The sequence below is a fragment of the Dunckerocampus dactyliophorus genome, chromosome 2 (genome assembly GCF_027744805.1).
Source record: "Dunckerocampus dactyliophorus isolate RoL2022-P2 chromosome 2, RoL_Ddac_1.1, whole genome shotgun sequence".
Lineage (NCBI taxonomy): Eukaryota > Metazoa > Chordata > Actinopteri > Syngnathiformes > Syngnathidae > Dunckerocampus > Dunckerocampus dactyliophorus.
The window spans coordinates 47,273,204-47,301,141 of NC_072820.1; the positions used below are offsets into that span (position 1 = coordinate 47,273,204).

Consider the following 27,938-nt stretch of genomic DNA (forward strand, 5'->3'; position numbering starts at 1 on the left):
TTACGCCGAGTTTGTGTAGCTGAAGGGACCAAAAGGTCGGTTGAGAGTTACTTTACATTTTTAACTTAGACAAAAGTAAACACATAGAACAAACATGGCATTCATTTAAAGTACATTTCCAGGATAAAATAGTGCCACAACAGGCTGCTTTAAAACAAAGTGAAAGTCAAATAAGGAAATTAATGTACAGTGTTCCCTCGCTACAACGCGGTTCACTTTGTGCAGACTCGCTATTACGCAGATTTTTTTTGTGTGCAATTTTTTTTACAGTGTAGCATTTTTTAAATTTTTTTTACAGCGTATCAACCATTGTGTTCTGCGTCCTGATCCACTAAGGGCCCTGTCACACCTTGACGATTTAGCCAGCGCATGCCTGACGTGATCATTTTGATGGCATACATCGAACTGCCGACGTTTTTTTTTTGCAATTTTGGGCGTATACATAGCGTCTTCATAACGAGTGCATAACTTACAAATAACGTGTGTGAACGGGTGTCAACGATGGCATAACTTATTGCCCGTGGATGCGGGACGTATGAATCATACGTTAACATACGTCAAAAAGTTTTATGCAGGCACAAAATTTTTGGACCACTTAGACGTATGACGGCGTGCTTCCGCGTGCTGTTAACATATACAAAATTTACCCATAACTTATTCAACGTACGCCAGCATATCGGCCACATTTTTCATACGTTGGCGTATGCTGGCTAAATCGTCAAGGTGTGACAGGGCCTTCAGGAAGAACCTGCATTGTCTTCTGCGTCCCGATTGGCTAAGGGACTATAGACCATCAATCAATCTCCTCCATGCCATGTGTCCTGTACAGTACAGAATGCGTTCAGCTTGCCTAATTTACATAATTCTTAGATCGCTAGCAGTGTGGCTGTGCCGCCCTGCCAGGGGATACGAGAATTACGGGATAATTACAGAATAAATGCATCTTCGGTTCGTACCATAAAGAAGGAGGAAAATAACATAAGGACGACAACAGTAATACATTTTAACAAGGATGCAAAAAGGGTTTTATCTGTCCGCAGCAAGACCACAGAGAGGCTTCCTCTGCGGATGCCGTGGCAGAGGCAAACATAAGCAAATTTAAAGCCATCATCGAGGAAGGGGGATAAAGTTTTTAATATGGATGGAGACAGGCTTATTTTGGAAACACTACATCGCTGATTCAGCCCATGGACCAACGCGTGACCATCTATGCGCAACATACACATTTTCTCCTGTCTGAGAAAAGTGTAGAAAATGTGTGGTGAGGGTTTTTACAGCCTTAAAACTAAAAGGAAAAACATATACTGTAAATGAAAAAAACAATAAACAAAAAAATCCTGTAAACAAAAAAACATGCACTGTAAATGAAAAAGTCGCAAATAATAAATTGAAAAACATATCCTCTGAACAAAAAAACATTCTGTAAACGAAAAAATATATAATGAACAAAAAAACATATATAAAAAAATAAAAAAAAATCAACTTCTACTACATTTTCACTTAACACTGGTCTTTTTTTCTAACCTCCACGTTAAAGGAGGGAACATAGTATCCCTAATTAACAACACAAATGGTAAACGAGAAAATAAATTGAAAATAAAATTATGAACTAGTGGTTTTCTACAAGATTCGGATGGTAAATTGTATGAGACAATGGCTTATTTCGTCTGAGGTATAGAATAAAGAAAGCTACATTGTGGAATTCTCCTTGCTGTCTGTTTGAAACCAGTCATATACAAAATATGACAGAAGGGAAGTTCTGTTCTCAGGCTTTGGACAGGTGTGATACTACAGTGTGTACGTCTGATGCTGTTCACAGAGGTCCAAGGCAGGCTCAGGTTGTTTTTGTGTATGCTCAGATACTTGAAAAATTAGGAGGAACATTGGTCCTGTGACATGCCAACAGTAAAGCTTCCTGATATCATTCATGTGTGGGGTTGCTTTACAGAAAAGGGAGTGGGCTCAATCACAGTTTTGCCTAACAACACAGCCATGAATGGTACCAAATCAACCACTGAAAGCAACTTCTCCCAACCATCCAAGAACAGTTTAGTGACAAACAATGCCTTCCCAAAGGTAAAAGTGATAACTAAGTGGCTTGGGGAACACCATAGTCACATCTGACAAAACAAATCTAAGAACACTGAAGAATCAAGCTTTGTCAAAATCAACACTTGTATCATTCTCAAAACATTTGGCCACAACTGTATTCCTAACTTGTCCCTCTTGTGTATAGGACGAAATTAGACATGATTTGGATTTAATTTCTGTCAACAATTTTGCCTCGTTTTTATTTGTAGATGAAAGTGTCAAGTCAATTTTGTTGTAATCTTTGTCAACGGGCATTTGTTTTGATTAGTTAACGTCTCATTTTTCATCAGGGGCAAAAAGGTAATTGATGAAAACTATGACAAAAATTAACACACTGACTGAATCCAAATAAGGACACTTCTGAGGAAGACTGCAGGTGACTGCAGTCAAAATATGTCAAGGTAAAAAGCAGCATAGCTAAATACTTATCTGAAAATAAGAAACTAAACTTATATTCAATAAGAAAACAAAATGAACCTATTTGAGCTAAATTGTATGCATGTACAGTTGTTTGAACTGATGATCATGGAATCTACAGTTGTTTAGAAATGGCTCCAAAAGGCTTTAACAACTTGTCTTCTTCGATCTTCACTGAGTTTCTTGGACTTGAATCATGATCACTAATGAAATTAACAGGGCTTGGCCTTGTCAAGTTAAAAGACATTCTGGAACCTTTGGGACCACATATTAAAAGATATAGGTGAAGTACTGTACATATTTGAAACTGTATGTCTATTCTGACCCTGTGTGAATCAGAAAAACAATCTGAAATACATTTTCAAGTTATGCACCCAATTCTCGTTCTTAAAATTACAACATTTCCAAGAAATGACAGGTAAATGAAAGTTACAGAATGACATTCATCCCTGTGATGAGTGTATGTAAACTTCTGACCACATTTAGATGAGAGAACTTTATTACTGTACATACAGTATCTGACCACACAGACATCAAAGGCATGTTTGTACGCACCAGTTTTGGATGATCGATTCACTGAGGGGTTGTCAGCCAAAAGGAAGGGAGGAATCAGACGATGATTTCCAGCAGAAGAATCTGGTTTGTTCCCTGTAAGACTGCTCCAAATGATATACAATATTGCATCAATGTACAAATAAGTACAAAACAAAAGCATTCATTATTTGGGGGCATCTATTGGTGACAGACCATTATTTGTACAACATATTTTTGTGAAACATGTACGATTATAAAACAATATTATATTACGTAATATTTTTTTTTTCAAATAAAAATACAATAATGACGCTTGTTTAAAATACAATGCAGTGGAACCTTGGTGAGTGTCGTTAATCCGCTCCTGAAGGTCCGTCTCAAGCTCTCACGGGGTTCTACCACTAGTCCTTCACAACAGTGAGGAAAATAATGGCAAAAATAACTTTTAGGGTGTTTATTGTGCTCTTCAGGTAGTGCAGGGCAGTGAAAAATGTGTACAACAATGTGGGGAAAAGTACCAAAAAATAGTAGGGAAAAATATTTACAAAGATACAGTATATACCGCAGGCAAGGAAAAAAAAACAGAATTCATCAATTAACCAAACACATGGTTATAAGTTTGCAACCACAGTTTGCAAAATTGTAAAAAAAAAACAACAATATCCAACTAAATGTCATGCTTACAACACCAATAAACCCATATTTTGGAATTAAATAAATAAAATTGAAAAATACACTCGCTGGCGGAAGTGGCGTTGCGGAAGTGCGGAATGCCTTTTAGGAAATTGGGTGATGTGTGCCATGTTTGATTGGGGACGCCGCGAAAACGCTCCAGGAAAGTTTGAATGCCTGTTGATTAATTGTGTGAACGAGCAATGACCACTATATATATGCAAAATGAGGCAAGCAGCCACACGGGGTGTGCCCCCTCTATGTGCCGCCGCATCGCAGAGAGCTAACCCGCAAAAAGGTTTTGTGTCGTCCCAGCTTGTTGTAACAACCACATATTTTTTGTGTCACTGACTGCATACAAAATGTAATTTTCTATAATAAACTTCTCTTTTCCGATCACATCAACTTTTTAGCACATAAAGGTTTTAAACTTTCATCAGCTTTCTGAATGTCTGCAATGTTTTCTGGCACATTCCACCCCGTTTCTGTGACCAAACCTTTTGTTTCAAAACGCCGTTGGTGCTTTGACTTCCTTGGTCCCTTTATTCCTCCCTCTCACAAACTATCGTCAAAGTCTATAGCTTTAGCTTGGGCCCTTGTAACAACCGGGCAAGCCATCTTTCAATGCATATTAGCACTAGCATTCTCTCCCTTCTCCTTTTTTACAGTCCATAAGTACTGGCAAGTCACATCCCAAAACCATCCACCTGTAGGTTTTCCACCACAACAAAAGTCAGTAGATAAGATTGGTCATTTATGGTGACATTTAAATCAGTTTTTGGGTATGGATGTTTGTCTCCATGAACACACAAAATGTCTGTCTGTCTACTGTAGTTCACCCGATTAAAAGGCACCAAGATGTGCTTCACCAGCGATATGAAGCCAAAGGCAGTAACCTTTTGTCCATGAAGATAGACAGTCTTATAACGTTGTATGCTTCCTTCCTGATCTCCACTGCTCGAGGTGCATGGCAAGCCACTGTGACCTTAGCTTTGTATATGGGGCCTAACTGCTGACAATGATATCAAATTACATTCTTACCGGCTGGTTGTTGGGTTGTGGGACTGTTGGAGCTACCAGCCATTTGCTGCTTGTCCTGCTGTTGTGGTTGGGTTGCGGGATGCTGCAATGCACTGAAGGAGAGAGCTGCTGGTCCACCGCAGTGAGCATTGAGGTACTGCATGGCCAGTTTGGCAGCTCCAAACTCCTCCGTGGGCTCATGTTCTATCACCCAGCTCCAGACATCCATTGAAAGAACTTGAAGCAGCTGCTCCAAGATGATTGTCTCCACCACCTCCTCTTTGGTGTGCTCCTAAGGCCTTATCCACCGCCAATAGAGGCCCTTCGAGTGGTGATACGTCTCGGTGGGGTTCTCACCGGAAGGTACAGTCAAGGCCCGGAAGTGTCGTCTGTATGTCTCTGTGGATATGTCAAATTTGACTAGCAACACTGCCTTCAGGTCTGGATAGCATTGTGCTCTGTCCTCATTCCAGTACCCTCCCAGACCAGAGCAGAACTAACTGCAGGCCCACTCGCTCTCTGGCCATCTCCAAGTTTTTGCAATACGCTCAAAGTGGAGCAATGTCCTCAATGGTCCCTTTCCAGTCTAGGTGGTTCTTCCCTAGGCAAAGAAGACACCTCAAAATGTCCGTCATGTGGCAACTTTTGAAGTCCCATCCTGGGACTGCTTGCAGTCCATGTGCTGGAGGTTGCTGAACCATCTCTGCGGTTCACAGCAGGTGGTGTAGTCTGTAACTGGGGTGCAGGTTGTGGTTCCCGGAGATTCCAGGAAGTTCCAGGAGTCTCCCTTCCAGTATTCTACAGGGGTGCGGTTGAGGTGAAAGTGAGGTTCAGAGGCCTCTGAGCTCCGACAGCAGATATTCCTCTCTTTCCTGCTGTCCAGCCATAAAGTCTTTCATCAGGGCCAGAAACTCTCCAGGAAAGTTTGAATGCCTGTTGATTAATTGTTTGAACTAGCAATGAGCGCTATATAATAGGCAAAATGAGGCAAGCAGCCACATGGAGTGTGCCCCCTCAATGTGCCGCCACGTCAATAAACTGCACACAGGATTCGGAGTAAAAGTGTCTGCATGTATGTGGTGCAATGTGTGCCTGTATGCCTGTTCCCCACAGCCAATCACGGAACCATAACATACGTACGCTAACGGAATAAAGTTTTCCTATAAGAAATAATGCAAATCCAGCACATTGGACTACTTGGACCGCCAACCATCCACTATCACCAATAGGTTTCGAAAGGCTGGACTACTGAAGAATATAAGCAGCAGAAACACTCGGCAGATCAGATTAAGGAAGTAGATGGACAATACTCTCAATCGAAGAACCGTTATCTATATAAAATACCAAATCAAATTTGATCTGGCCTCAACTTACGTTGCCGAACGCTACCTGTCCAGGAGTAAGACACTTTTATTTTTTACTCTTAAAAAAAAAAAAAAAAAGTATGTACATGGTGAAAAATCTGGGAAATTGTTAGCTAAACAGTTGAGAGGATTTAAAGTAAAGGGAGATATCACGAATGTTAAAACAAAGGTTGATTTATATTACAGCGGAACCTCAGTTGCGTCATGTTAATTTATCCCTTTCATTTGTTATTTATATGCATTTAGAATTGCTTCATGCATGTAAACTATAAAAACTTGTTCTGTGTTAACATTTTTGAGACTCAACCGCTGATGACTTCATAGACTTGTTATGTAGCTTTCATTTGCCATTTTGTTAGCCAGCTATGTAAAAAGGATGTGTGATAAAAATACACGAAGAACAGTTGGACTCATGCAGTGTGTTAATAACATGACAGATGCGTGCCATATTGTATGCTAACCAGAAAATGTATGCACGGGGCAACATTTATTTACAATTTTTTTTTTACATATTTATTTACAATTACAATTTTTTACCTTAACCAAAAAACACATTAGCAGACGCTAACCGAGGTTCCACTGTAGGTTCCAAATATTTTTGAAATGTCCTACTGGAAATAAAGCAATTAATCTGTGGTGTACCTAATCCATGATTTGACTTTTTTTGCGGGTACGTGAATGTACTGAAGTGTACTGTAATGTAATGTATGGGGGACAGCCGCCTCTTTGCATCCACCTGAAATAAAAAGCTTTTACTCATCTTATTTTAATCTAAAATGTGGTGTCAATCGATACAAATCTAACAAAAGTACTTGTGAGTCCAGGGTGTACCCCGCCTGTCACACGAAGTCAGCTGGGATAGGCTCCAGCATACCCCCGCGACCCTAATGAGGATAAGCGGCATAGAAAATGGATGGATGGATTTTCATTTATTGTGTGATGAATTAATGATGAGTCCCAGGCCTAGTGCCCATGAGACAGTTTTTTTTCTTTTACACCCCTATGCGTTATGTCACTGCTGTGTCCTCCAAGTCTTTTACTTTTTCAAGTATTTCCACCAGTTCCATGAAATTTCATCTTCGTCGTCTTCTCACCAGCTCTGACGCCGCATTCATGAGTCACCCTGCATTGACCTTCTGTGGTGAAGTGGAGGTGTGCAGAAGCTGGGTGGGGTCTGCCTCTCCTGCGCCCTCGGGGCTTTCCCTGGCAGGTATAGCTGCGTGCTGCAGCATTTTCTGTCTCTTATCAAGACAGTGCATGGAGGGGTTTGTGGCAGTTCCTGGTCTGCTCCACTAGGTGGGAGGTCTGTGACAGGGACATGACCTCTCTGGTGCTCGGTGGACTGCTGCAACCTGGGTCCAGGGGCCTGCTCGTCTGCGTGTGTCGGCTTGGTGGAGGCTGGTGGGCTCCCCTGCTTTCTTCTGCCTTCCCACTTGGGGGCTCCTGCTATCAGCTGCGAGTTCTCTGATGGGTTTGGCTTGCAATAGCAGGCAATGATGCTGCTGCAACAATTGCTCCTATGTTTGCTTTGTTTGTTCCGCCCTCTTCTCTCTTTCTGTCCATCCCCAGGTTCTACAGCCAGGTTCTCCATTCAGAATCCACAGTTAGATTCCTGCACCAGATGTTTATCTGGCCTATCCGGCACCAAAGAGGCTATAAAATGCTCGCTCCCACCATCCATTCTTGCATTTTACCACCCTCTCTCTCTTCCCATACCCAATCCCAGTCAAAGTTCACAAAACCGTTACCACTATCCTCTATCATGTCCATGTCCTCTTAAACCATGTACTTTTTTGTGTCTTTAAAATAAAACCGGCAATACAACGTGAACAGGAGTATACCAGTATCACATATCAAATAAATATGTTAATAAACATACAGTCCACCCGTACTGCATATGAACCTGTAGGGCAGGTTATAAAAAAAAACAAAACATGCTCACTAAAATGAAAATGTGTGCCTTGACATCTGACCAGTATCGACCACTATTTATTTATTTTTTCAAGCTTTGTCACGGTTCGCCGTGTTGCACACGCCCTTGACAGCCAACATGCTGCCACTCAGTTATCTTTCTTTGATTTGTTATGACACTGCTGTGTCCTCCCAATAAGATTCTTTTTCAAGTATAGAATGAAGGATTGTTAAATATAGACACCGCACTGCATTCATGAGTCATTTTGCACTGACCTTCTTTGGCGAGTGTGTCATGTGAGGCGGAGTTGCATATGCACACTTCTGCTCAAGGCGCGATCTATAAAACACACTCATACGTGAAGATGTTTGTGTGCCATATAAATTTGAATCTTTTTGTTCATATGCAGAATTTGGGTATCTTTTAGGCATAATTTGTATGGATGGAACCACTGGGCATTCAGTATCAGTAGTGCTGGCTGATGTCACTTAAATGTTATTAGCAATGAGGCAGTTTGTTTAACCCACTCAGATTTAAAATTTACTTCACAAGGTCAGCTAGCCGGCCAACAACGTCAGAATTTTTTCCACCATCTGATTGGTTGATCAGAGCAAAACAAAGCCATGTGTAGCACTGCATTATGTACCGAAATTTCCGATGTATATGCCGCTACTTTATTCTCACAGATTGCACCCTGCGACTTATACAGTGATGCGGCAAATTTATGGTCATGTTCTACTAGAAACATCTCGTATGCTTCAGAAGAGCCATTTTGCACTTCATGCACACACCCTCATCATGGAAAATACAGGACAAAATTCATATGATGCAGCTTTCAAGTTAAAGACAAACGATACTCAAATCTGGCTGTGGATCTTGACAGCGTGGCGCTGTGTCAAAAAATCTGCTATCACCAACGGATTTGAAAAGGCTGGACTTCTGCGTAAGGCAGCACAAGCTCAATGCCTCAAGACAAAAGCAACACGGAGTGACAACAAAAATAAGGGAGAGACTGACAAAGTGTGTGACAAAGGAGTTATGAGGCATTTCAATTCCTACACTGAAGAAGACGCAGGAGGAAGATGAAGACAGCAATGAATGATCTTTCTGGTAGGCTACTGTTTAACCAACCTTCTTACACACATTTTTCAGCACTGTTTGGAATGTAATTAAAATTAAAAAAAAATTTCTGTGTAACATCGTACTGTGTACAAAATATCCCATTATGTAACAATGTAATACATTTTCACCACATTTTGTAATAATTGCCATATTTGCAATGAAATTCTTTAAACTAATTTTGTAATAAACTGTGCCGCAGTTTGTAATCACTTGTTACGTATTGAGCCTGGGTCTTGTTGTGGCACATGGCTATGGACACTTCCAAATCAAGAAAAATTTTTGGGGAAGATTGACTTGAAGATTGACTTCCATAATTCGTCATAAGTTTATGTTGGAGAAAAAGTTCTGTTGTTACTAGAGAAGTTACTTTATTTATTATTTTATTATTATTTTTTTTTTGTGAATAGGAAATTTCATGTTAATTTTTTTTAACCTCTGTTGTTGTGTTAACATGCAAATTGAGCTTTGTATAATGTTTAGTATTTGCGTAACATAATCCAGATTGTATGTGTGTATGTCTTCCAATATTTCAGTACACTGGTAGTTTTCGCACCAGTAATACTTAGTGCTAGCTTGCAAAAACGTCATCCATTCTTATCAATAGAGTTACATTTTATTTACGGTTGACCAATGAAACCTAAGTTTCTTAAAATTAATTGTAATTAAGATGGAATGCTTAATGTTGTTCTGATGGTTTTTCTACCGAAGGCATCAATTTTGATGGTTTTATATAATGCACCAACTTATTACATGATCTTAAAATTAGTGCAACACCGTATGCAGTATGCAACAAGTTATTACAAAATGCAGCAAAGTTGATTAGAAATTGCTTTCAAGAATTGTATTACAAAATACAGCAGATTATTATAAAATGCAGCGTTATTGCATGTATTACATTGTTACATAATGCACCATTATTACATAATGTGACCCAGAAGCCTATGACGATTTGCTCACAAAAATGGCCACAATGGCTGACAAAAGGACAAATTGACTTGGTGTTGAACATTCTGAAAAATAAATTTTCAAGGCTGATTTTTCCAGAAAAGCTAGACATCATACGGAGAGGCTGACCAACAGCGACACCGAATGCAAATGGTTTGTTCACCACTTCCACATCAGTGAGTGGTACAACTGGCTTAGGCAAAAGAGCATACTCGGGCAAGTTTTTCCTCATGCTTATCAGATAAATATGAATTATTTAGTGCGCCACATGATGTTGTAGTGTAAAAGTTTGGAATTGTCTGAATCTTGTTACATTTGTCTGAGCACCAAATTTACAGGCAGTTACGTAATATCAAAGTTAGAGGCAGAAGTGTAACTCACGAGTATCAGCGCTGACTAACTGATTAACTCGTCTGTAATGTCTTGTAATATTGCGTTTGGCATTGAAACACATTAGCTTTCAAAAACAAACAAATTCATTGAGATGCACATGTAATGTATGTGGATAATTCACTAAAAATATCGCTGACAGAAAAAAGTAATTCATCTGATGATTTTAAACAATCAGATAATTTTACAGAATGGATCGGATGCTCTAAAGAATTAAGCAGATGATTTTAAATAATTAATAATAATGGTGGACATGGTGTTGCAAGGGGACGGACATTATTCATGTGAGGGACTCTGATTATTTTTCTTAAGTGCAGTCATGGTTTCTGATAAGAATTACAACCCACAACAGTGACTTCCTAATAAACAAATGGTAAAGGAGAATTTTTGCTATATTGCTAACCTCTGTTTCCTGTAGTCATTCAGCTTTTTGTTGATCAGAGCCTGCCTTGATGAACCAATCTCCTACAATAAAGGGGAAGAACAAAGCCAGTCAGTCAGTCAGATTTTGAGTTAACTTTCCAATAACTAATTAATCTGACCTCATTGTCAATTTTGCTATTCTCCCTGATAAGCTTGATCCACGCCAACATATCATCCCTGTTTTCAGCCTGGAACAGATACTCGCAGAAGTCCTGAGTCGTCAGTCTCAGAGTGTGCTTCCGCTTCGTTTCACTGTAAGCAATGTCGATCAGGCAGCCACGAATGCTGACCGGGGGGTACTCGTCCTGACCTGGGCTGGCACCTGCCCCGTGAAGAACAGCTTCTCTTTTGTCTTTGTAGAGGAAGAGCCAGTAGGAACGCAGCACAGAAAAGACGTGTTTCCAAGGTCGCATACCACCACCAACCTTCTGGAATGATAAGAGATTAAAACAATAAAGCGGCTGCAGTCAAACATGCCAGGTGTAGCAGGCCAAATTAACCCCCGATCAAAGTATACCTGGGGACAATGTGGCCTCGGCCAGAATATACCCCTCTGGGCCAGATTATACCCCCAACGTAATATACTGTATCTTTCACCTATTTTTTGGATAGTTCATGAATTTATTGTGTGAATGCTTGATCATTAACACCTATCAATTTAATATTATTATTATTAATATTCTTATTCCGCCGTTTTTTTGTCATCTAAGTATTCCTTAATTTTTTACCAAACTCAAATTATTCAAGCATCAAATCATTCAGCTATTCAGATTCAGTATTTAAAAAATTCACCATTTTCCCAAAATCCCACAGTATTTTTCCAATTGAAAATGAATGCACAATTTTTCAAACTTCCACCATTCACACATTTTTCAACCGATTTAAACCTTTCCAAAGTCTAGAAGCACAACTCAAGATTCAAGAGAGTTTTATTGTCATGTGCATGGTAAAACAGCAGTTATACTATGCAATGAAAATCTTATTCTGTTCATTCTCCCAAGAAAAGAAAGAAAACATGAGAAAAAATAAGAATAAGAACATAACAAACATAAACATATATACCAATAAATTAATCAACAACAAAAAGAAGAGACATTAATACAGATAAATAATACAAATAAATGAGTAAATAAATAAGTAAATAAATAAAGTGCTATGAGTGTGTGTGTGTGTTGCGTGTGGCGTGTGTGAGTGCTTCGTTGTGAAGCCTGATGGCCTGTGGGTAAAAGCTGTTTGCCGGCCTTGTGGTCCTGGACTTCAAACTCCTGTAGCGTCTGCCTGACGGTAGGAGTGTGAATACTGAGTGTTGTGGATGTGTGCTGTCCTTGATGAGGTTGTGTGTTCTGCGTAGGACTCTAGTTTTATAAATGTCTTCCAGTGAGGGGAGGGCTGCCCCAACAATGTTCTGTTAGGTCTTGATCACCCGCTGGAGTGCCTTCCTATCACGTGTTGTACAGTTACCGTACCAAACAGTGATGAGGCGGTAAGGACACTTTCCATAGTGCATCTGTAGAAGCAACTCAGGATTGTGGTGGACATGCCAAATTTCCTCAGTCTTCTCAGGAAGTACAGTCTCCTTTGGGACTTCTTCAGAATTTGTTGGGTGTTGTGAGACCAGGTGAGGTCCTCGCTGATGTGTGTGCCAAGGAACTTGAAGGTTTTCACCCTCTCCACCTCAGTCTCATCAATAAACAAGGGTCTATGCGGCTCCTTTTCCCTTGTTCTTGGGTCGATGATCATCTCTTTAGTCTTATCTGCATTGAGAAGGAGATTGTTAGCACGACACCAAGCCATGAGGTCCGCCACCTCTCTTCTGTATGATGTTTCAACACCACCAGTGATCAGTCCAATGTTTGTAGTGTCATCCGCAAATTTAATAGGCCACGCAATCGTAGGTGAAGAGCGTGTAGAGGAGCGGACTCAGCACACACCCCTGTGGGGTCCCAGTGCTCACAATTCTTGAGCTGGATGTGCGATTGTGGACTCTGACTGACTGGGGCCTGCCTGTGAGAAAGTTAAACACCCAGTTACAGAGGGAGGGTGACAGGCCAAGTGTGAGGAGCTTATTTGTGAGTTTGTGGGGGCTGACTGTATTAAAAGCAGAGCTATAGTCTATAAATAGCATTCTGACATATGTGTCCTGGCCCTGTAGGTGAGAAAGGGCTGTGTGGATGGCAGTGTTGACTGCATCATCCGTGGACCGGTTCTGGCGATATGCAAACTGTAGAGGGTCCACAGTTGCCGCCGGGAAGCTCTTTTTGATGTGGGTCATGACTATTCTTTCAAAGCACTTCATTACAATAGGAGTGAGTGCTATAGGGCGATAGTCATTCAAGCAGGTCACGTTGCTCTTCTTGGGTACGGGCACTATGGTGGTGGACTTAAAGCAGGTCGGTACAGATGCTTGTGCAAGCGACAGGTTAAATACGTCAGCAAGCACATCAGCTAGCTCTGATGAGCAAACCCGAAGTGCACGTCCTGAGATGTTGTCTGGGCCTGCTGCTTTTCGTGGGTTTGTTTTGTTCAGAACCCTGCGCACATCAGCTGATGTCACCATGAGAGGTGAGTCCTGTGTGCTCCCCAAGTCCAGCCACCCTCTCTGCTCATCAGGAGTTTGGGTGTCAAAGCGGGCATAGAACTCGTTCAGCTCATCTGGAAGTGTGGTTTGGCTGGACGTGGCTACGCTACTCCGCTGTCGATAGTCTGTGATGTGCTGGAGCCCCGCCCACATGCGCCGAGGGTCTGAGGTGGAATAGTAGCCCTCCAGCTTCTGTCTGTACTGTCTTTTGGCCTCCCGTATGGACCTCCTCAGGTCATATCTGGCCTTTTTGTAGTCCTCAGTGGTGCCCATGACAAATGCAGTCGAACGAGCATGTAGCTTAGCCCTTACATCACAGTTCATCCACTGTTTTTGGTTAAGGTATTTTCTGTAATACTTGGTGGTGGTAACAGTCTCTATGCATGTGCTAATGTAGCCAGTAACAGCAGAAGCATATTCATCCAAATCAACAGTACAATCTTCCCTCCCCGCTGCAGTTTTAAACACATCCCAGTTTGTGCAGCCAAAGCAGTCCTGAAGTACTTGATCAGTTTCTTCATTCCACACTTTAACTGCTGTACTTACAGGGGGAGCTTGTTTAAGAAGTTGTCTGTATGTTGGATAAAGGAATATGGAGATGTGGTCGGCCTTTCCAAAGTGGGGTCTTGGAACAGCCTTCAAAGCACCTTTCATGTTGCTGTAGACTTGGTCCAGGATGTTATTTTCCCTTGTGGGAAAGCTCACATGCTGGTAATATTTGGGGAGGACAGTCCTGAGGTTACAGTGGTTGAAATCGCCAGATATAATGAATACAGCGTCTGGGTGTTTGGTCTCGTGTTTATCGATGATGTCATGCAGGAGGCCTAGTGCGTTAGCAGTGTTAGCTCGTGGTGGGATGTAAACAGCAGTTAAATACACAGCGCTAAACTCACGAGGCAAATAAAAAGGTCTGCATTTCACCATCAGCAGCTCAATGTCCTGCGAGCAGTGCTTTTCCATCGTCTGTACGTCTGTGCACCACCGTTTGTTTACGTAAACACAGACGCCGCCACCTCTGTGTTTACCAGACGCTAAAGTCCGATCTCCCCGGTAAGCAGCAAATGTTTCCAACTGGATCGCCGAGTCCGGTATATCCTCCATCAGCCAGGTTTCTGTGAAGGTGAGGACACAGCATTCCCTGACCTCACGATGAGCTGTAATCCTTGCTCTTAGTTCGTCCATCTTGTTTTCGAGGGAGCGGACATTGGCTAGCAGCAGGCTTGGTAGCGGTGGCCTAGTCGCTCTAGCTTTTAGCCTAGCATGCAGGCCGGCCCGCTTACCTCGTTTACGCCTCGGATGCTTTGGTCGCCAGGTATTCAGCTCACCAGGCCCGCAGGCTGCTGCGTTTTCCCGGCGCAGAAGAAAGGCAAAGTCTGAGAGGCTAAATGAAAGTTCTTGGTGAACCCTGCCGATGTTCAAAAGTGTCTCTCTGTTGTAATGTACTGCGTGAGTGTGTTGAATGTCCCAAATGAACAATAAAATAGCAAAAAATAGAAAAAAACGTGAGTGTCACAGAGACGTCTGCCACGGAGGGCGCCATCTTTGATCATCTCAATCAGGACATTTAGCGTTCCTCGTACACTGCGCTATCAGGCCGGGTTTATCAAGCTAACATTAGCATTGCTATTGTCATTAGTATGTATTATGTTATCAAATTGTCCAAACATAGTTTTTCAGCAAACCTTTCTATTAATCACTGTTTTATACTCTAAAACTTCAGTACGTATAATCTGGCACAGTGGAGTATAAATATGCAGAACAAAACACAACTGAACACAGCATTTAACCTTGAAAATGTTGGCCAATATATCAATGTTGTTATTGGTATTCAGTTTTAGTATGTGGTTATTAATATCAAGTATATTTTATGGGGTGTATAATCTGGCCCAGTGGGAAAAAAGTGGTCTGTTATATACCCCGGGGTATAAAGTGGCCATTACGTCGATCGCAAGCTACCGGTAGATCGCCAAGGTAGTTTGGGTAAACGTCACTTTGTACTTGTCATATGACATCAGTCAGCTGACATTAAGCTCCCCTCCTGATTCACGCTTGTTCCCCCGCGGCGTTTGAAGCAACACATGAAGATGCAACTTTCATCTTTGTTATTGTGATTATGGATGAACTAACTCAGCGGTAAGATTTCTATATCTATAACAAAAGTTATCTGTTCACTTGTAGCGGCTAGCTACGTAGAAAAAAAGTGTATTGTTGACTGACTTTGCTTGGCGTCATGAACTCTACTACAGAAATCAGTGTTTTCTACACGTTGGCTTCTTAAACTATTATTTCATGATGAAATTAAAAATGTGCCCATTGCTGAAACCTTTTCAGTATGTTGCCTTGACTTGGGCTGCATTATCTTTTGCATCATCATTTTACATTCTTGTATATGGCTAATGTTTGATAGCAAATGCTAACTGGATGTAATACATGAACTGTGTGCCCTAATGAACGTTACGTAGCTAATATTACCAGTATTATGTACACAACTATTTAGGAGTTTTGTGTAATTATTTTATTTCCATATTGAAGTGAATTATGATAGCAACTACTTTGATGACCTGGAAACTTTGAACATGTGAATGTGAAATACTAATTATTAATATCCATCCATTTTCTATACCGCTTTTCCTCATTAGCAGGGGTATGCTGGAGCCTATCCCAGCTGACTTGGGGCGACAGGCGGGGTACACCCTGGACTGGTGGCCAGCCAATGGCAGGGCACATATAGACAAACAACCATTCACACTCACATTCATACCTGTGAACAAATTATAGTCACCAATTCACCTAACATGCATGTTTTTGGGATGTGGGAGGAAACCGGAGTACCCAGAGAAAACCACACACGCACGGGGAGAACATGCAAACTCCACACAGAAATGCCCAGGGGAGACCTGAACCCAGGTCTTCCCGATCTCCAGACTGTGACTGTGTGGCCAACATGCTAACCACTAGACCACCGTGCGGCCCTAATCATGAATATTTACAATGGAATTTCAGAGTTTACTGGTTACATTTTGTATATGTTATATGTTTCATAGAAGGAGGTTTCAACATTTCGACTTGTACTTGCATGCTGAGAAAGTGCGTACACTCCTGATATACATGTATAATGTACATAAATACATACTCATATTTGGTTTTAATAAATATAGTAAATATATATATAATTTCTATATTTATAGTAGTAGGTAGATTTTTGGGACTTAGTCATTTTAAAAGTAGCTCGCAGGCTAAAAAAGTGTGAGCACCCCTGGCCTAAGCCATACTATACTCGGAGTATAAACTGGCCTAGGCTACTTTAACCCCGGGAATACTCTGGGCTGGGGGTATACTTTGGCCAGTTACACCGGGTTTAGGTGTGAATGGGGTACGATCGGCCTGTGTGTGAGTACACCGCATCACCAAATGCCAAACTCAACAGGTTGACAACAAAAAGTCATAGCATTGCTACGTTGCAGAAGGTAGGCTAACATTTATTTAATGAAGGTGCTTGCACACAATCCTTTTGAGCAGATCATGTCATTTGATGGCATTCGGTAACTATTTTCTTCATCTGCATCCCAACACACACAATTATCTTACACCTCGTCACATCAGTAATTAAGTGCAGTGACTGTGTGTTTTACCTTCCCCTTTTCTGTGAGAATTTGTTTGTAGTATAGCCAGCCCTCCTTGCGGATGGACAAAGTGATTGTCTCCAGTTCAGAAGTGGAGTGACGTTTGGACCGGGCTTCCTCCTGTGCCTTCAAGCTCTCAAAAGACTAACACAATGCATTGTGTGTGTGTGTGTGTGCAGTATCAACATATGTTTGGAAATATAACTGTGACAAACACCGTAGCAAAAACTTACCCCATCAATGAAAAAGCTCTTGACTCTTTTTGGTAGTCTTCTGTGAGAGACAAAGCACACAAATTCCATCTTATGCACTATACGTACGTGTTGAGACATTGACGTGTATTACTAAACTCATACGTATATGACATTTGACAATTTGTCCTTTACAAAACTATCTGCAGATGACAAAAAAACAAATCCTGGAACTACAAGAAGATGTTTGCAAAAAGCTGGAAAGTCCATTGTTGGAGCTTACGGGAAAACGTGTCCTTCTTCCCTGAAAGTGTTAAGACCTTCATCACAGGACTTGGATCTCTCTGTTGTAATGGCCAGGAGATATGACGAGCGACGTCCTTTGATATATAGAACATGAACACAAGTAAAAATGGTGGAATAAAATGCCAATACTATGTATAAGGATAACCTATTCAATACTGAGGAAATACAAAAGTGCATTATTAGTGTAAGAACATCCACTTTTTGTGTTTGAAGTAACATCAATATACAAAAAAGTAGACATTCCTTAGATAAATGGATACATTTTTACATATGTTTATAGGTGTATATATATATATATATATATTTCTGTCAATATATTTAATTGTGATTAATTGCATTTTGTCCATAGTTAACTCATAATTTATCACAATTAATCACAGATGGAAAGAAGTTTTTATGAATAAGTAGGAATGTACATCTCATTGTGGTAAAGATAAAGAGGTAAAAATATGATTTAAAAAATGATAGATTTTAAAAACAAAAACGATTCGATACAGTGTACAAATGATATGATTCGATTCACTGCGATTCAACAGTTACGATGTAACAGTTGATGTAGTCATTAATCTTACATTACAAAATAGAGAAGCCGGTGTTACAAAAGTGGCTTTTTTACATTATTTTCAAATGTGTAAAAGAGCACATCATATCCCCAAGCATGCTGTAAGGCTGGGGTCCCCAACCGCCAGGCCGTGGGAAATATTCAGGCGCAATGATAAAAAAAAAAAACACTTAAAAAAATAGAGTAATTTGTAAATATCTACATCAAATTTTATGTAAAGAGAGATACATTTTGGAACTATGGGCCATAATTTTATTCCAAAAATAATATACAGTTAGAAATACACCAGCTTTTGCATGTTTAATGCAAGCAGTGACTTGTCCCACTTTGTTCGGCGGTCCTTAAGCACACCGTCTAACTTTCTCCCACGCTGCACAGACTACTATACTGTATTTTCCCCTTCGTATTTGGTCCCAAATGATGATACTGTGTGGGAATGCATAAAGGGAAGATTTGATGACCTTATTGAGTGCTAATGTGCATATTTGTGCGGTACACCTCTCTAAAAGAACAAACTCCAGGCTCGTAATGGTGGATGGTGACTCTGCATTCATTTAGTGCTTTTAATTTGATTTTGTTCCTGTCTTAGTTTTACACAATACATAATAAATAAGATAAATTAGATCGCTATAATGTACATATGTTTTGCTGATGTCTTGAAAATCTTTCCCGATGACTAGCAAGCGCACTGCTAATGCTAGCACTGCAAATGCTATTTCAATCCATTCTCATCGTCAGCCGTGGTCACACTGACACAAGTCCCCACAAGACACAAGCGGTTTAAAGCAAATGCCAACCTACCAATGTATAAATGACAATAAAAAAATACTGGCAGTGGTCATCTCGCTTCTCTCTGGCAGTCGACATACTCGACAGTCGACAGCTCAACTCACAACGACAGTAGATAGAGAGCCATTAGCCAGGGCTTTGAAGCTAAATTTACCATTCAAAATACCCTTTTCTTTCTCCATTTCTGCTCAATATTTGTTCCCATATACGGCTCCACATCCACTGCTGCGTTTTAGTCAAACTACGATGTGGGCTGAGGGTCAAACAGAACCTGCACACGTTAATCGCGTAAAAAAAATAGTGCCGTTAAAGGGAACTTACTAACGTGTTCACTCTGCCAGCCCTAGCATTCACCAATTGGGCCTAAAATCAATCACCTAAAACCACCAAAGCTCAATATCACAAGCTGCATATAATATCATTGATCATCCAGTGGAAGCCGCACGGTAGCCTAGAGGTTAGCAGGTTGGCCTTGCAGTTAGGAGATCATGGGTTCGTATCTCAGTTGGAACATCTCTGTGTGCTAGGTTAATTGGAGAGTCTAAATTGGCTAACTTGTGTGAATGGTTGTTTGTCTATAAGTGTTCTGTAATTGGTTACCAGTCCAGGGTGTATTGAAGACTTCTGCATACCCGTGACCCTTCTGAGGACAAGCGATATGGGGGGATGCCTTAAAGTGATGCCTTATCCCTCTTTTGATGATGAGCTTTTTTCAACCAACAGGTGTCATGTTTCATTGCCTTTTACAAAGCAAGTGACCTTTATTAACATATGAGAAATAACGTGATGACACAATGACAAAATCATGGTGAATACTATTAATCATAAATTGGGTTTTAGTTGACTGATGTTCACCATTTAAAGAGTCGTAAGCAGTCTGAAGTCTGCACTTTCCGACGGGAGTAGAAAGATGGCATCATGCTACGCCAGCTTTTATGCTGCAACTGTATTTTCCACGTCGAAGGTCAAAGACTCCTAACAGTTAAACGAGTGGATTTTTTTCTTCCCAAATGTGGAGCATTTACATCACCTTCAGCTATATTATTTGAAAGAAGATCAATTATTGATATGTTTCTATTTCTTATTAAAGATTGTATGTAGCAGATCTTGGAATTTTGTGACAATAAGTCGTTATATTGCTGGTAAATTGTTGTGGCAAACATTAAAATGTAATGACAAAACACAAACCTATGAAGGGAATGGAGGACAGGGAGTCGTACACCTGCTGCGCTAGGCTACTTTTAGCCCCGCGACTGGCGCCAGGACCAGCAGATACAGGAGAGGCGGTCTCACTCAAGGACTCCGGTGACTGTGGACTTAAAGTTGAAGCTGAGGGTCGTTTCTGCTTCAGAACCACCTCTTGATTTAGAGCGATAGGGGAGATGACATCCCTCTCATGCCCCGTATGAGCTTGGGTCTCTGATGCAGGTTGGTTGGGAATGGACTGGGGTCGTGTCAGTATTCTTACTTTATTGGCAGCAGCGCTGCTTCTGATTTCTGGACTGCAGCTGAAGTGTGGGTCACTGTTGTACGGCTTTTGTAAAGCCTGGACATGCTGGAGGAGGTGAGATGTTTTGTGGGACAGTGACAGACTGTTACTTTTGCAGCCCACTACCTCCTCTGTTAGTCGCCTTGTTTGTGGTTCAGCTACCTGCTGACCTGATAGCATACCACAGGGAGACACTGTGCTGGACAGGGAGGTTTCTTTAGTTTGGTGCTCACACTTGCCTTTGGCTTTGTGATCTCTTTGTTGGCTGAATATTGTTATCTGGTCTGAGGACGGTGGTATAACCGCTGAGGCTTTTTCTAGTGTTTCTACAGAACGACCATAGTTACGCTCATACTCTGCATAAGCTGATAGCAAAGTCTCTGAGCATGATCTGCTTCCTGGCCTTGAACAACCCCCCAGCCAATAGGAATCATGGGAAGCTGCAGAGGTTTGATGATGATACAACAGGGTCTCTATCTGTTTTGTCTGTGCAGAGTAAAAGACTGGAGGTCCAGCGCTCAACCCAAGGTCTGATAAATGATCCTGAGATGTACTGCAGTTGTGCGTAGTCAGGTGCTCAGCTACCTCAGCTTGGCAGTTGTACCAGTCTGACAAAGCTTGGTGGCAAAGAGAATCAGTATGAAGGTGACCAGAGACTCGCAGACGGCTCTTCCGTGGTGGAGGTAAAGTTGCAGAGGTAATGGCAGCATTGTGGTTGGCAAAGTGAAAGTTTAGTGCACTGATGGTGGAAGAGGAGCGGCCAAGATGCCTCACTGATGTGGCAATGTTATCACAGGAATCCCCAGAAGAAGCAATAGTAGGGTGCTTATCCAGTAGTGAAGTAGTTGGGCTTGATCTGCACTCACAGTTGTCCAGGTGACCACTGAGCTTGTGTCTTGGCTGTACAGCAATCGAGTTGGGATTGGTCGAAGAATAGGGAAGGAGGGGCTCAGGGAGGCTCTGGGCCTTGCCTGAATATGCCTGATTGCCTCTCAAGTAGACATCCTGGGAGTGTGCCTGAGGACAGATGGAGTGAAGGTATAATATTATTAAGGGAGATTGAGAAAGCTGACAAAAAAAGGAATATGACGCACGTCAACCTTCAGGGGAAAAATATGTTTAGACAAATCGAACAGGAAGCTGCCACATCATGGCTTTTGGGAATAGTCACGTCTTCAGTGAAGGCAAAAGTAACCTTAAATGTTAATTTCTTCTTTTCATTGATCATTGCTATGCATTTAGAATTGTTTTATGTATGTAAAACTATAATTGGAAAACTCTAAAAATGTGTTTTGTGTTAACATTTTTGTGAGTCAACTGCTGATGACCTCATAGACGGGCGACAAAACTTCTGGATCTGGTTGCCATTTTGTTTAGCTAGCTAACAGAATGCTAACAAGGAAGGCTGTTTTGTGATAAAAAATACATTAAGAACACAGTTGGACTCAAGCAGTGTATTAATAACATGACATATTATACGCCAACCAGAGAATGCACGCAAATGTGAATTAAATGCTGTCATTGTGAGAAGAAAGAACTTTTGTGTGGGAAAATACACATTTCTCCAGGGGATCGGTCATAGCGGCATCTCGCCATAAACACTAACCAGCCCCCTCTCAAACTAAACACGTTGAAGCGGCCACCTGAAACACCGGCTAAGTCAGCAAAAATGGAAAACAAAATTTAGGAAGAAATAAAATGGAATTTGGTGAAAAATTAAACATATGTCATAGGGCCGAAGTAACCAATTTGCAGAACCCCAGCTCAATATCCAATGCTAACCGTGGCCGATTTACTAACCCACAGCAATAATAAAAGAGATTCTACTGTTCCAATCTAATAAAACACTACTTCGACCCGTGTTGGCTTCCGTCAGTGGCTCCTGCAGATTGACATAAATCCGAGCACTTGGCACAGTGGAATAATAATAATAATGACGTACCTGCAGCAAACTTTTCCCCTCACATGTCCCGCTCTAAGTTGCCGCCCTCTAGACCAGCACTACCGGAATATATGACACTATGATTAGCTGGTCCAGTCACATGATGATGTGATGCAATGACGCAGTTGATGTGATGACGGAAACGGCATAGAGCAGACCAAAATTACAAGGGGATGGATCGATGGAAATGGAGAGGAAGTACCGTAAGTGGATCATCAACAAAAACAACGAATCGACATCTGTTTAATTTGACCTTAGCTTCATCATAAGCATAAAAACTTTCCTTTGTCAAACTTTCAAAACTAAACTTAAAGGAATTTGTTTTTTTAAATTTTGCCCAACACACATCTTTCCCTTTTCTGTGGCCTGCTCTGGAACACCTCCACCCCCCTTTCACCCTCCCCTGGTGCAAGTCTTTCGAGTTCTGATGCTGTAAATTGTGCTTATTTCGTCCCACACTGTACTCCCCTATAGGAGCATAGTTTGGAGTTGCTTTTTTCTCCTCCCGTCTCCTCTCCCCCTTTCCTCTCCACCTTTTATCACCCAGTCATCCTGTTCCGTCTACCCCCCTGTCATGTTGTATGGTGTGTTGTATGTGTACAGATGGGCGATTGCACAATTTCGCTTTTACCATTGTATAAGTGACGAGTAAAGGCCATTCTGATTCACCTATTCCGCCTATAAAGCTGTCGTAGCGTGGTGTCCAAGGGCCGGAAAAATTAAGATGGCAGACTTACAGTTTCCCACTGCGTGGTGTATTTATTGACAGGATGTCCTCAAACACTTGCAACAATAAGTAAAAATACAAACAAAAAATAAAGTATAAAAGAAATAAACTTGAACTATCAAAAAACAGAGCAAAAACATCTATATATAATATAATATATATAATATAAAGTATGTTTTTGTAGCAGCACCACTTCCCAACACCATACTGCCTCAACATAAGGTTCTCACTATCTAACCCCTGCTGCTCCTTTCTAGGGCTCTAAATACGGCCCCACTATAGCCTAAAGGTTGGTCTACAAACCACATCTACCATTATTAAATGCTCCACAAACTGGATATCAACAGTGCTGATTTGCATGGGGCGGGCTCCCCCGAGGGGGGTGCGGTGAACTGTAAGGAGAGGCGTGAGAGGCAGGAGGACTTTAGAGAGACTAACTAGATATGGCAGCTGTAGTCTGAAGAGTTTGGTACAGCATTCATTGTATTTATCCTCTAAAGGAGGAGGCATGTCCATACATGATTGGTTTTGCGCTTTTGTGATGTCAAATGACAGTCGTTGGCATAAAATAAAGTGAAAACCAATGCCTGGAAAAGGTTGGCCATTTGAGCGATATCACCATTGTTAGCATTCCATTCAGATGTAATGATGGTCATTGACCAGGAAGGGGCTTTTCTCAGACTCACTGTCGGCCTACAATATTGCTAAGTACAGTATGTACAGGTATAACATAAGTATGTACAGCATATGTAACATCTTAGCACCCATGGTGGGCAAAGCATCACATCACGTCCAAAACTAAAAGGACTTTGTTGAACAAGTAAGAAACTTAAAAAATATGAAACTATGCTATCATTCAACGTCACGTCCTTGTTCACTTGTACCCAACCCAGGATGAAGTGGAAACTGTTTACACCTTGACCACACCCTCAAAGACATTTCCACACTCAACCCAGAACAAATGTGTCATTTGCTGGAACTTTGCCTCAGTAGCACATATTTTCAATTCATGGGAACATTATACAGACAAAAGCATGGTTATGCTGTGGGTTCAGCAGCATCCCCTACTGTGGCCAACCTCTAAATGGAAGACATGGAAAGGAGGGCTCTGAACTCTTTTAAAAGGGTAACAGATAAGCTCTTATGTTTTGGAACAATGGATGCCAACAACAAAAACAGAGGAGAGGATGTGGCATATTTTATTTATTTATTTATTTATTTATTTTACTGCAACCGTGTAGAGTAAATTTTTGTGTTTTGTATGTAGACCACTGTATGTGCAACTTTGTGTTGGTTGAAATGTACATGGTGTGCTGTTTTGTGGTAAAAATAAAATATAGTTGTTACCGTGTATTTGTGTGAGTATAAAAACAATATTTTGAAATATTTTACAACACACTTATGTTTGTGTTGTCTGTAGTAAGTGTAACAATGAACAAAGGCCCAAGTCATTATGATGAACGGAGAATAAGTGTTTCTGCAATGACATCAATCCTTTTTCCTACAATCTGTTAGAGCTACATGCAAAATATGTTTTATGCAAATGAGTTGATGACATCAGTGACATTACTTTTGCTGAGGAGTTGGCAGGTAACACATAATGTTTTCATTTTAACCTGCTTAACAACAGCATCTTAACAAAGGTGAAAAGAAGTGAGAATAAAACAAATACTCACACTTACCAACTGCAGTACATCTTCATCTTTTTGCATAACAGAGAGCTCCAAACTTGTTTCACTACAGAAATGCATGGATGGAATCAATAACATTTAAGTATCAACATCATATATTACATCATTGACTTACCTGTTTTGAATCAATGCAATCACCTGAGAGTAGGTTTTCCCTAGAATGTTCTCCCCGTTCACTTTCACTAGCCTGTCCCCTGACACACACACGCGCACACAAATACATGCAACTCTTCATGAATCATACTACTTCAATGCAACAAAGTAAGCTTTGGTTACTTATCTTTGAAAAAATATCTCAAAAGTAAAACATGAATTTTAAGTGGTCATTTACATGTTGCATATTTAACACTTGAAATAATTAGTGTGAATTTCCACAATGATTACAAGGGAACCTCGAAAGTTGAACCCAAGGCCTGCTTGGTCAGTGTGACCGTCACTCATTTTATTTAGGATGAGGTGGCATTTTTTTTGTCTTAACTCTTTCACACCGTTCCATTTCAGTTGTCTTTCTTTTTCTCCAAACACTCTCTGTATACGAGATTGGGCCTTGCCATCTCTGGAGGAATTGTTTAGATGGTATTTAGTTACCTGCATGCAATTTGCTGAGGTGGTCAGTCTTTTCGGAAGTCACGCATGACGATGGTTTGGAGTTTTGGTTGAGGTATATTTTGCTAGAACATTTTGTCTTAATATACTACTGTAGTTGTGTCATTTTTGGGGTGTTAGACTTTGGAGGTTCCATTGTAGACAAAATTAATGAGTAACTTATTTTACCCCTGCACAGCCCAGCGTGGTAAGCAGGACCATTTTCTTTTACACTCTTCACAAAAATTGTGTCCATTGGTTCCAAATGAGACGCCTGCCCCCCTGCATCAAAAACATATGTTGGATCTAAAATAATGAAGTCTGAAGCGCGACATGTTCACTTGTCTGTTCATATCTGTAACATCTGCAACTTACATGTCTGAACTGCATTTCCATTCTCTCCATCCTGTGGAAGAAACAGCAGGTTAGAGGAGGTGCAGGAACGCAAACAATATCCACAAGGATTATGGTTTAGTGCTGGAACCAGGACTTTAATAGGTGGAGAGTAGGGATGCTCCGATCAGGGTTTTATGCTACAAGCCAGTGGTGGCGACATAAAAGGCACACAACAAACTTGCCCTCCTCACAAATATTCACCTGAGCCAGTTTTCCCATCAAACCTACACATCGAAATGCAGAGCCTTCATCCCGACAGTCAACACTCACTCAGACGTTTGATGGTGTGTGTTCACAGAAAGTGTAGTTCACTACATTGCAAAAGAAATGCTGCTCTTTATTCTGTAGAAAAGCCAGCATTTCAAGAAATGCTACAAATGTTTGACAGTACAAATTGCCTATGAGAAAATACATGTCACAAATGCCAATTCCAGAACTTAACAGAGTGAAAGATGACATATAGTATTAAAGGAAATATTGTACTATTATGATATATTATTATCCATGATTATTATTATGTACATATACCTGTATGATCATAACATTAGTGGTTTATTTGTTCTCAGTGAATTTAGTTCACAATAATATTGTTTAGCGTCAATTTGTGGCACCAAAAACATTACAAAACACACCTGCATTGTTTTGTGATGCGGTTAAAAAAAAAACAACTTTGTTTGTCCAGTTATATTTTTCATTGTAATTTTCTAAAAAATGAATGGCAAAATATCGTCTTATCTCTTTCTCGTGGACCTAATCTCATGCAAAGTCTCTTCTTGTGAGCTGGGTGTCTCGTGACTGTCACACGTTGGAAAGCTGCGTGATGCAGAAGCAGTGAACAAAGCGCAGGTAAGAAGTCTTTGACGGGCTCAGGCAGAGAAAATAAACAGAGGGTGTCTGTGCAAAACCAAGTAACAAGAACACACAGAGGTCAAAAATACAAAAGTTAAAGTTCTCTCGGAGTATGACTCAGAGAGAAATTGACAAAGAAAAGGGTATTTTGAATGGCAAGTTTAACCCCAAAGCCCTAGAAAACTGGACATGGGAAGAGAGGGAACAGCAACCTGGAGATGATCAAGGGTGTTCATAGAAACCAAGAGCCACTGAGAGATCATGGCACTGCATGCAACCAGCGTCACTATGCCCACACTGCAGCTACACTGACGAAGCTGTAGACGATGTTGGAGCACTGCATGTCTTCGTTCCCTGAGTGCTTTTCTAGTTATAGGTTTCTTAAAAAAATCTATCTGTGATTAATCACAAGTTAACTATGGACAAAAATGTGATTAATCGTGATGAAATATTTGAATCGATTGACAGCCCTAATTGTTACAGATCCCATACTTTGTGTAAAAAACGCCTTACACAACTTTTCGTCCCCGTTTTGTGGGTATGCAAGCTTTATAAAGTAAATGAGACTCCTGGACAGTTCATATCTTTTTAATGGGGTGAATTTCCTAAATCAGCAGGGGATCAAATGCTTTCCCCACTGAATAGGAAGTGGCTTGTATTCCCCACTGCACACTAATCATTTAAGATATTGGTGATGTCTTACATTTACTCTTACATACTAGCATTAGGGAATGCTAAATGTTTTTCAGTTAATTAAGGTTTAATGATGCGATGGTTTGACTCTGGATTGGACTCTGGATGAATCATGAATTCCAATGGAAAATTACCGTGAACACGTTGGAGACCAGCTTCCTGGAACATATTGACTTTGGAGATTTCACTGTATGAGGAACAAAAAGAAAGCTGCTTACTTTGAAGTTGTGGATGGAGGACTCTGGGGGGTAGAGTATGAAGTGGCGCAGAGTGAAACCAAATCCCTGCAAGTTCTTACGGAGGTGAATGGTCCGAAGGCCGCACCATGTTAGACCCTCCACCTCTCCAGATGACAGTGGCTGGCCCCTATTCTGATTGGATGATACCATATTATCTGTTCGCCCTTTAACCTGTCAAGAGAAACCAAAATTAATGTTATGGCATAGACTGTATTGTGAATGCTGAAAATCAAGCATTCACAGCTCAAACCTTTATTGTTTGAATGCCAGGAAAACCACTGGTTCATTTAAAACGTTTGACAACTTCTAAAAGAACCACATTCTGAACCTTATTTTTTACAGTTGCAGTCAGAAGTCATCATAGGCGCTGCCATGTTTCTTGTACTTG

The 27,938-nt window shown here is 40.9% G+C and overlaps 1 protein-coding gene across 6 annotated transcripts in view; it reads right to left on the minus strand.

Moving 5' to 3' along the window:
• Positions 1 to 27,938, minus strand: part of LOC129177834 (rho GTPase-activating protein 21-like) — a 95,368-nt gene that overhangs the window by 30,135 nt on the left and 37,295 nt on the right. For 3 of the 6 annotated variants that reach the window (XM_054769362.1, XM_054769357.1, XM_054769358.1), the window contains 12 exons: positions 27,530 to 27,721; positions 25,749 to 25,779; positions 25,563 to 25,655; positions 24,904 to 24,982; positions 24,774 to 24,834; positions 20,128 to 21,445; positions 17,566 to 17,662; positions 17,325 to 17,364; positions 17,101 to 17,235; positions 11,010 to 11,318; positions 10,871 to 10,932; positions 3,064 to 3,164 (listed from right to left, as the gene is read on the minus strand). In XM_054769362.1, the coding sequence (XP_054625337.1) occupies positions 3,064 to 3,164; positions 10,871 to 10,932; positions 11,010 to 11,318; positions 17,101 to 17,235; positions 17,325 to 17,364; positions 17,566 to 17,662; positions 20,128 to 21,445; positions 24,774 to 24,834; positions 24,904 to 24,982; positions 25,563 to 25,655; positions 25,749 to 25,779; positions 27,530 to 27,721 (2,518 nt within the window). Of the gene's footprint in view, positions 1 to 3,063; positions 3,165 to 10,870; positions 10,933 to 11,009; positions 11,319 to 17,100; positions 17,236 to 17,324; positions 17,365 to 17,565; positions 17,663 to 20,127; positions 21,446 to 24,773; positions 24,835 to 24,903; positions 24,983 to 25,562; positions 25,656 to 25,748; positions 25,780 to 27,445; positions 27,499 to 27,529; positions 27,722 to 27,938 lie in introns of all 6 variants that reach the window. The other 3 variants (XM_054769363.1, XM_054769361.1, XM_054769359.1) reach the window with 2 other exon arrangements.